At 35.4% G+C, this 11,015-nt stretch overlaps 1 protein-coding gene across 2 annotated transcripts in view; it reads left to right on the top strand.

Moving 5' to 3' along the window:
- The window catches only part of TAF4B (TAF4b RNA polymerase II, TATA box binding protein (TBP)-associated factor, 105kDa), a 175,942-nt gene that overhangs the window by 125,774 nt on the left and 39,153 nt on the right, over positions 1-11,015 (top strand). For both annotated transcript variants that reach the window (XM_011988045.1, XM_011988044.1), the window contains exon 14: positions 8,161-8,265. In XM_011988045.1, the coding sequence (XP_011843435.1) occupies positions 8,161-8,265 (105 nt within the window). The remainder of the gene's footprint in view (positions 1-8,160; positions 8,266-11,015) is intronic.

The raw sequence follows: 11,015 nt of genomic DNA, 5'->3' as shown, positions 1-11,015 counted from the left end.
TTCACTGTGTTAGCCAGGATGGTCTTGATCTCCTGACCTTGTGATCCACCCGCCTCGGCCTCCCAAAGTGCTGGGATTACAGGCGTGAGCCACTGTGCCCGGCCAAATTAATATTGTTAAAACGACCATACTACCCAAGGCAATCAACAGATTCAATGCAATCTCTATCAAAATACCAAGGGCATTCTTCACAGAAATAGGAAAAATAAATTTGAAAATTCATATGGAACTGCAAAAGACCTCAAATAGCCAAAGCCATCATGAGCAAAAAGAACAAAGCTGGAGGCATGACACTACCAGACTTTAAAATATACTACAAAACTGTAGCCACCAAAATAGCATGCGACTGGCATAAAAACAAAAACATAAACGTAGACCAATGGAACAGAATAGGGAATCCAAAAGTTAATCAAGGTGTCTACAGCCAACATATTTTTGACAAAGGTGCCAGGAACATACACTGGGGAAAGCATGTTCTCAAAAATATGGTGCTGGGAAAACGGATATCTATATGCAGAAGAGTAAATGTAGACCTCCGCCTCTTACCCTATTAAAAAATCAAGTCAAAATGGTTCAAAGATCTAAGTGTAAAACCTGAAACTATAAAGCTACTAGAAGAAAACAGAGGAAATGCTTCAGGACATATTTTATGTCAGGAAAATATTTTATGAATAAGACCTCAAAAGTGCATGTAACAAAAGCAAAAATGGATTATGTTAAATGAAAAACTTTTGCATAGCAAAGGAAACAATCCACAGAGTAAAAAAAATAGACTACAGAATGGGGAGAAATATTTAGAAACCATTCATCTGATAGTGGATTAATATCCAGAATATACAAAGAACTCAAGCATCTCAACAGCAAAAAAAATCAGTCTGATTAACAGATTGGCAAATGAGCCAGGTGCAATGGATTATGCCTGTACTCTCAACACTTCGGAAGGAAGAGGTAGGGGGATCACTTGGAGCCAGGAGTTTGAGATCAGCCTGGGCAACCTAGTGAGACCCCATCTCTACAGAAAATTTAAAACTGAAGGTTAGCCATGTATGGTGGCATAGGCCTGTAGTCCTAGCTACTTGGAAGGCGTAAGTAGTGTGATCACTTGAGCCTAGGAGGTTGAGGCTGCTGTGAGCCATGATCATGGTACTACATTCTATCCTGGGTAATAGAGTGAGACCCTGTCTCTAGAAAAAAAAAAAAAACAAACAAATGAGCAAATGATCAGAATAGACATTTCTCAGAAGAAGACATGCAAACAGCCAACAGGTATAGGAAGAAATGTTCTATGCCACTAATCATCAGAGAAATGAAAATTAAAACCACAACTAGATATCATTCGACCCCAGTGAAGATGACTGTTACCAAAAAGAAAAAATGAGAAATGCCATCGAGGATCCAGGGAAAAGGGAATTCGGTGAGAATGTAAACTAGTATAGCCACTGTGGAGAATGGCATGGAGGTTCCTCTTAAAACTACGAATAGAACTACCGTATGATCCAGCAATCCCAGTACTGAGAAAGGAAAAGAAATCAGTATGTCACAGAGACATCTGTACTCCCATGTTCATTTCAGCACTATACGTATTAATAATTGCCAATATATAGAATCAACCCAGGTGCTCAACACCAGATGAATGGATAAAGAAAATGTGCCATATATACACAGTAGAATACTATTCAGCTATAAAAAAGAATGATATCTTGTCATTTATGACAACATGGATGGAACCTGGAGGACATATGTTAAGTGTTCCAGGAAAAATTAAACACTGTATGTTTTCACTGATCTGTGAAAACTAAAACAAAGTTGGTCTCATAGAAGTAAAAAGGAGAACAGAATAGTAGAGGGTGGAAAAGGTCTGGGGGAAAAGGGGATAAGGAAAGATTTGTTAAAGGCTACAAAATTACAGCTAGATAGGAGAAATAAGTTCTACAGCACTGTAGGATGACTATAGTTAATAATACATAGTTTCAGGTAGCTACAAGGAGGGTAGTAAATGTTCTTAACATAAAAATATAAATATTTGAGATGATGGATATACTAATTACCCTCATCTGATCACTGTATATTTATTGCAGTATCACTAAGTACCCATAAATATGAACAATTATGTATCAGACTTAGTAAAAATTAAATTAATATTCAGTAATCAGCTATAGTTTTAAACACCAGCAACAAACAGAAAATAAAATAAATAAGATATTAAAGGATCATAAATCTAACATATGCAAATAAAGGTTTAATGAAATATATATGATTGATGTAAAAAATGATGATTGGTGAAATTCATTAAGGATAAATTGATTTTCACCATATGCATGGATTAGAAAAATTAACACCAGAGATTTTCAATGTATGTACATGTAATATATAAGACAACTACAGCAAAATATGGAGGATAAAGAGCCATATATATGGCCAAGGCTTTTATATTCCACTTGAAGTGGTAAAATATTGATGCTGAGCAGACTGAAAATTTAAATATGTATATTGTAATCCCTAGAGCCACCACTAAAATTAATATAAAACACTTAGAGTTAATATAAAATACAGTAGATAAATTAAAATGTTAAAAAGTTTGAAATAATTCCAAATAGAAAAAGAGAAACAGAGAAATGAAAAACAGAGGGAACATACAGAAAACAAAATGATAGACCTAAATCTAATCATTAATTGTTACATGAAGTGTAAATGATTCAAATATACCAATTAAAAGATAGAGACTCTCAGGTTGGATTAAAAATCTGTAATGGAACTTTAAGCAACTCAAATCACAGGTAATGATATAGGTAAGCTAAAGTAACAAGATGGGAGAAAATGCTTACATTAGAAAAGAAGAAAGACCTCAAATCAATAATTTAAACTTCCTTGAGAAACTGGAATAGGAAGAGCAATATAGACCCAAACCAAGCAGAAGGAAGCACATATCTTTGAGTACTCATCAATGACTTTGGAAAAAAGTTCCCCAAAACTGGTTCTTTGATCAACATTATCGACAACTTTTCGTAAGACTGAGAAAGGAAAAAACAAAGAAGAGAAATCACTAATATTGCTCTGTTGCCCAGGCTGTAATGCAGTGGTGAGATGTCAGCTCACTGCAGCTCCCATCCTCCAGAGTTGAGATCCCATAAGCCCAGGAGGTAAAGGTTGCAGTAAGATGAGATCGCATCACTGCACTCCAGCCTAGACAACAGAGTGAGACCCTGTCCCCCTGCCACACACCTCTCCCCAAAAGCAAATATAGCACATAACTTTGCAGAAGTTTGGCAACTTAGATTAAATGACCAATACCTCGAAAAGCACAAACTATCAAAACTTAGCCAAGATGATATGGTTCTGTAATCTTTTTTATTTTTTTAGTTCTGTAATTATTAAACAAATTGAATTTGTAATTAAAACCTTCTAAGAGAGACACCAGCACAGATTTTTAGTAAATTCTACTGAACATTTACAGAAGAATTAATACCACTTCTACACAACCTCTTCCAGAAAATGGAAGAGACAGAAACACTTCCAGTTCATTTTATGAGGTCATTGTTGCCCTAACAGTTAAACCCACAAAGATGTTACAAAACAAGAAAACTGCAGGCTAATATCTCTTATGAACATCCCAAACAAAATGTTAGCAAATCAAATCTAGTTTAGATTTGATATAAAAAGAATGTATTGATATTTGACATATAAAATAATAATATACCATGACTATGTATATTATATTCCAGAAATGAAAAGCTACTTTAATATTTGAAAATCAGTCAATATAATCTATCATATTAATAGTCTAAGAAACACCATGTGATTCTATGAATTAATTTAGAAATATGTTTGATAAAATTTAAAATCCATTAATGACTGAAAACTCTCAGGAATCTAAGAATAGAAGAGACTTCCTTGGCTGGACATGATGGCTCATGCCTGTAATCCCGGCACTTTGGGAGGCCAAGGCCGGTGGATAGCTTGAGACTGGGAGTTCAAGACCAGCCTGGGCAACATAGCGAAATTCCTGTCTCTATTAAAGTAAGAAATTTTAAAAAGGAAGAGGTTTCCTCAGGCTGATAAAGGATAGCTTTAAAAACCCTGCTAATATCGTTCTTAATGGTGACGGAATGCTTTCTTCCAGTGATTAGGAAAAAGGCAAAGATACTTGCTTTTACCCCTACTATTCAGCATTATAGTTTAAGTCCTTATCAGTACAATGAGGCAAGAAAGACAAATAGATTGGAGACATGGAAATAAAGTAGCTTGTCCTTTAATTCTTTTAAGTGTGTTTTCCATAGAGCAAAAGTTTTAAATTTTGATGCAGTCCAATTTGTCAGTTTTTTCTCTTATAGATATACATTGGGTGTCATGTTCAAGGACTCTTTGCTGGACCCCAAGTCATGTTCTCCTATGGTTTTTTTCCTATACATTTTTATAGTTTTACATTTGTATTTTAAGTTATTTTTTGTATAAGGTGTGAGGTTTGGATCTAGACTGATTTTTAAAAATTTTTTTGCACATGAATATTCAGTTGTTCCAACAACATTTGATGTTTGTTTGTGATGAAGTTGGACTCTGTTGCCCAAGTTGGAGTGCACTGGCACGATCTCGTCTGACTGCAGCCTCCACTTCTTGGGTTCAAGCAATTCTCCTGCCTCAGCCTCCCAAGTAGCGTGCCCACCATGCCCAGCTACTTTCTGTATTTTTAGTAGAGACGGGGTTTTAACCATGTTGGCCAGGCTGGTGTCGAACTCCTGACCTCAAGTGATGCGCCCACCTTGAACTCTCAAAATATTGGGATTACAGGCATGAGCCACAGCGCCCAGCCCCACAACTTTTGTGTAAAAGACTATGCCAGACACTAAAGTGGTAAGAATAGACTTTAATCAGCTGCTGCCTTTCCATAGAGGCTGTAAGATGGGGCCTTATCGTCAGATGTTGGATGGAACAAATAGTAAATTCTTCTGGCAAACTTGAGTTTTTTCAGTTAGGCTCTGTAAGGAAGTTAAGGCCATCCTACAATGGTGGCCTTGAGCTGTTAGAAACTGTGTTAATGTTTTTTAGGCCAAGGTTCAGGCCTAGTTGAAAAGAGGATTCAGAAGTTTAGTCAAGGAGAGAATTTTTGTCATTTCTCAACTGCATTCCTTTCCCACCTGGCCAAAAATCAATTGGCCATATTTATATACATCTTATTTGTGGATTCTCTGTTTTGTTCTGTTAACCTATTTGTCTTTCCTTTGCCAGTATTACATTATTTTGATTACTGTAGCCTTACAAGAAGTCCTAAAATTGCATGGTGTTATTCTTCCAATTTTGTCCTTCTTAAAAAAATGATTTTAGCTATTCTAGTTCATTTTTCTTTCCATATAGACTTTAGAATCAACTTATCCATATCTACAACAAAATTTTATTAGAATTGTGTTAAGTCTGTGGATAAATTTGGAGAGAATTGAAATCTTTGTTGAGTCTTACAAGCCTGGACACCGCATGTCTCTCCATTTATTTATTTATTTATTTATTTATTTATTTATTTATTTATTTATTATTTCTTTCATAGGCATTTCGTGATTTATAGCGTAGAAATACACCTGTATGTGTTAGATTTATATCTCAGTATTTCATTTGGGAGAGAGCAATTATAAATGACATTTAAAAATTTAAGTTTCCAATTGTACCTTAATGGTGTTTAGAACTTACTTATTGCATGTGTCAACCTTGCATCTTGTAATATTGCTAAACTCACTTATCAGTCTTAGGAGGATTTTTTTATATATAGATAACTTAGGGTTTTCTGGATACATAATCATATCATTTGCAATCCTGTTTCCACAGGCAAGCCTCTAACTCAATGGCTATTTTTATTGAACTGAGGTTACTATTGTAGTCTTTATTCTCGATAAATGCCAGTTTTGCATTAATGCTCAGAACTTCCTCCTTTTCTGGTTAAAAGTACCTGGTTTTACTCTTTTGTGCTTGCCAAGACACATTGGTTTTGAGAAAGCTTGTTATAAATACAGGGCCAATGAAAGCTATGGTCAGTTTCCATTTTTGTTAGATTTTTGCAAAATTTTCTGAAATTTTGTGTGAGAGACTTCAGAAAACCAAAATATAATTTGCAGAATGGGAGAAAATGTTACACTACACATAGGGGAATTTGAAGACAGTGGTCAGTTTAGAAATCTTTTATTTGGTGTGGCTATCTTTTAGATGGCATATCTCTACAGGGAAGGACTTTAAAATATAGCTTGTTTGATTTGTACTGCAGGGTAGATTAACTAAAATCATTATTTTGTCACCTAGAAGTTCTGAATTGTGGCAGCATTAGACTCTAAAACTGTATTTTTTAGTAAAAAGGCCAGCAGCAACAAAAGATATTTTAGAACTTATGAAAACACTTTTCTAACAGTTTATTTATAAGTAAACACAAAGTTTAAAAGGATTTCTGTCCTGTAATTTGTGGAGCAAGTGGAAAATGGTTCTTAGTTCATTTTCTTTGATTAATGGTTGTCTTAGTTCATTCGGGCTGTTATAATGAACTATCTTAGACTGGGTAGCTTATAAACAACAGAATTTTGTTTCTCACAGTTCTAGAGGCTAGGAAGTCCAAGATCAAGGTGCCAGGAGATTCGGTGTCTGGTTAGAGCCTACTTTTACTTCACTATGTTCTCACCTGGTGGAAGGGGCGAGGGGTTTCTCTTAAGTCTCTCTTATAAGGATACTAAGTCTCCACCCTCATAATTTAATCACCTTCCAGAGGCCCCATCTCTTAATAGCAGTCACCCTGGGTGTTAGGATTTCAACATTAGAAGTTTGGAGGGATACAGACGTTCAGAACGTAGCAATTATTTTCTGCTTTACTAAAGATTCGGTTACCTTTTCAGTTATTCATTCTTTCCCCTAATATTAAAACAATTTGAAGTAATCTTAAAGTGGAATTTATGTACTTGGTATCTCCTTAAGACTGACTATTTCACCACAAACTACTTTTTGTTTTCAACCTGCTCTTTTTTAAACACGGGCTAAAAAATTTTGGTTAGTACTCTTTTGAAAGAATATTCTCAATATATGTATAGGGTTTCTCAACAGGTTACTTTCAGTTGACTGTCTTGATCTTGTTTGAATATGTGACTGTCAGCCGGCCCCAGATTCTTTCCTCTTTTCCCTCCATAGTATTAATAATAACATTTTGATGGGAACTGAACATTATTCCTCTCTTCTGAAAAAGCTTAGGAATTTATTTAGTGGTGTTCTATTTTGACTTTCTCACCTTGGTGTTATTATTATTATTATTATTTTTTAAATACAATACCTAATTTGACACTCAGTTGCCTCAGTGAAATAATGCAGTTTCTGCCTTTTAATAGGACATCTTTCATGCACCCCCCTGTATAGTTTTGCCCACATACGAAAACATTATACCCTATAGAGTTGGGCATTCTTGATTAAGTATGACGAAAGGTGTACAACAAAACAGTACTAAATCACTTTCGAATTTTGCCATGAAGATTATAGAGTAAATTGAAGACTTGTGTTTGCAAATGAGAAAGTGTGATGTACTAAAGAGGTTTTTAATGAGAGCATTTTGCTCCACGTGCTGTTTCCACCACTTACTACTTGTGTGGTGCCTTTTATGAAGTTGCACTAACCTCTTAGAGCCTTACTGTCTCCATTAATAAAAATAGGATGATGTATAATTTTTATATTATAGTAATCACCTTTCAATATGATTGTGAGAGTTAAGAAAGTGCTTTGTAAATTATATAGCATAGTAGAACTATGTGCTATAATGTACAAAAACTGTCTTTATTTTAAAGTAAAGTAAATTTAGTCTGAAATGGTTGACTATAGTTTGACCAATCTCTCTCTAACTTACTGTTCAACTTATTCTTCAGGCATTTCTCATCTGTGGTTATACTGGGAGAAATTAAGCTTTAGATGCCTTTCTTCTTTTCTGTACTTCTCCTTTACCTGAGGTCTGCCTCTTCCATATAGAGATTAAGAACTAAAGAGTTGGAGTAAAAGAATCAGCAAATGTGCCCTTGGCTGTTATGGGAATCTAATGTTTATTTTATATTGTAACTTTATTTGGTGAATGCAGAAATAGGCTTAGTAATCAGTTTCTTTTTCCCTCTGAGCATGAATGTGTATAAACATTGATTTTTTTTTTCTTCTGCCTTCTAGTTACAGCAATTGGAACTTGCACAGATACAGCATAGAGATGCTAATCTCACAGCTCTTGCAGCTATTGGACCAAGGAAGAAGAGACCACTAGAATCTGGAATTGAGGTATTGAAATAATGTTCATTATTTTATTTTTAATGTCAAGAAAGCAAGCCAAAAAGAAGCAAAGACTTAAAAATAGTTTACCCTGTTACGCACGTTGTTGCTGCCAGACACTTCTTAAAATTCATCTTTTCCAATTTTATAAAATCTTAATTTTTGCCAGGTTTTAAAGATGTGTATAACCTTGAACTTGTTACTTATTTCATACTTTTTCTTCCCCCATCTCCAGGCATATTGAGTCTTCCAGTATTTAAATTTTTTTATTTCTGTACATTGTTTCTAGTGTTTTTATGTAATCATGTTCCCTCTGTCTAAATCTGGCTAATCTTGTGAGACTGAATCTGCCCTCTTATTTCTTCCATAAATCCTGACTCTTCATTCCCATACCAGCTTCTCTTTTTCTGAGTACATGTGTTTGCATGGCATTAATTGTTTCCTTGTATGAACATTTTCTCTTCTGTTAGATTATAAACTTTTTGAGTAAGGACTATAATATTAGTCTTTTGTATTCCCCATAGAATAGGCCCATGTCTACTCAATAAATAACCTTAATTATTTGGTTAACACCGAGAAAGGATCTTACTTACATCTTCAGAGTAATTATTTAAGATAATATTAGGGACGGGCGTGGTGGCTGAGGCCTGTAATCCCAGCACTTTGGGAGGCCAAGGCGGGTGGATCATGAGGTCAGGAGATCGAGACCATCCTGGCTAACACAGTGAATCCCCGTCTCTACTAAAAACATAAAAAATTAGCCAGGCGTGGTGGCGGGCACCTGTAGTCCCAGCTACTCAGGAGGCTGAGGCAGGAGAATGGTGTGAACCCAGGAGGCAGAGGTTGCAGTGAGCCGAGATTGCGCCACTGCACTCCAGCCTGGGCAACAGAGTGAGATTCCATCTCAAAAAAAAAAAATAATAATAATATTAGCCTTTTGGCTTTAGGAGCAATCATCAGGGCTGAGATAGAGGTATGCTAAGGGCTCTGAGATAAGGTCAGCAATAAAAGAGCCATAGCTCATCTTATACTTCTCTATAGAATTTAAATCTTCTTTGAGGCAAACTTCCTACCAATGTTGATCCTGAACATTGGTAGTTTCTAAATGAACGCCACTCACCTTAATGATGAAAGATTTAAAAATTCTAGTTCTTTTTCATTTTAAATGTAACGTGAAATGTTCTCCCCCTCTCCTGCCTCACCGGATGTAACCACTGTTAAGCTTTTCGCCTGTCCTTCCAGGAATTTGTTATGAATATGGGCACATATATGACATGCATTCACAAATCTACATGTGTGGTTTTGTTTTTAGTTAAATGTGATCAAACTGTACCTATTATTATGCCCTTAATATTTTCCCCCTTTCCACAGTCTACCTCATGTAATTTACTTCCATACTTCTTAAGGGTGTATGACATTACTGTATTTAAACCGTAATTTATTCAACCAACCCTCCAGTGCACATTTAGGTTGTTTCCAGGTTTTTGCCTTTATTGCCTCAGATAACATTTTTGTACTTACATTGTTGTGTGCTTGTACAATGTAAGTACAGGCAAAATTCATAGAAATGGAATTCCTGACTTAAAGGGTATGAACATTAGGAAAAACTCTATGGGAAAAAATTCAAATATATACAAAGGTAGAGAAAGCAGTATAATGAACCCTCATATGGTTGTGAAAGTTAAAAAAGGACTTTGTAAATTATATAACATAGTAGAACTGTGTCTTACTGCCTCTATTTTAAAGTAATTTTCTTTATATCTGAAATGGTTGACTGTAGCTTGACCAATCTCTCTCATACTATTCAACTTATTCTTCAAGTATTTCTTATCTGTGCTTATACTGTTATATATAGCACTACCCTGCTCCAGCGACCATCAATTATTTTTTTTATGTATGTATGTATGTATGTATGTAGAGATAGCTCTTGTTCTGTCACCCATGATGGAGTGGCACAATCTTGGCTCACTGCAGCCTCAACTTTCCGGGCTCAAGCAATCATGTCACCTCTCACCCACCCGAGTAGCTGAGCTACAGGCACGCACCATCGTGCCTGGCTAATTTTTTTTTCTTTTTTTTTGGTAGAGACGGAGTTTTGCCATGTTGCCCAGCTTGGTCTCGAACTCCTGAGCTCGAGCAATTCACCCGCCTTGGCCTCCCAAAGTGCTAAGATTGCAGGTGTGAGCCACCTCACCTGGATAGGACCATAAATATATGCTTAATCTTGTTTCATTTTATGTGCACCAACTTTCTTAGATTAAAATTTTCATCCCTTGGATTATTTTAAAGTCATTCCCACACTCAGCATTATTTAATGCATAAGTATTATTTGTTGCTCATGATTTTTATTAACTATTTAAAAATTACCCTCTAAGTTGAATCAGTTTTTATATTCATTAATGTGCCTATCTCACCACACTCCCATTAACACTAGGAACTATCTTTGCCATCTCATGACTGAAAATGCAAGTTTTTATAGAGTGTTAAGTTATGAGTAAGTTGAGCAACTTTTCATGTATAAATAGGCATTTTCAATTTTTCTTTTTCCCATGGAGTTGTATTTTTCAATCTATTAAGGAAATAGAACAACTCATTTTCCCTAGCCCCATTTTCTTTTTTTTCTATTTATTTATTTATTTGTTTACTTTATTTTTATTTTTTATTATACTTTATGTTCTAGGGTACATGTGCACAACATGCAGGTTTGTTACATATGTATACATGTGCCATGTTGGTGTGCTGCATCCATTAACTCGTCA

The sequence above is a fragment of the Mandrillus leucophaeus genome, unplaced genomic scaffold, assembly GCF_000951045.1.
Source record: "Mandrillus leucophaeus isolate KB7577 unplaced genomic scaffold, Mleu.le_1.0 Scaffold322, whole genome shotgun sequence".
NCBI lineage: Eukaryota > Metazoa > Chordata > Mammalia > Primates > Cercopithecidae > Mandrillus > Mandrillus leucophaeus.
The sequence above is the reverse complement of the archived record's forward strand: the minus strand, read 5'-3'. Positions and strand labels throughout refer to the sequence as shown.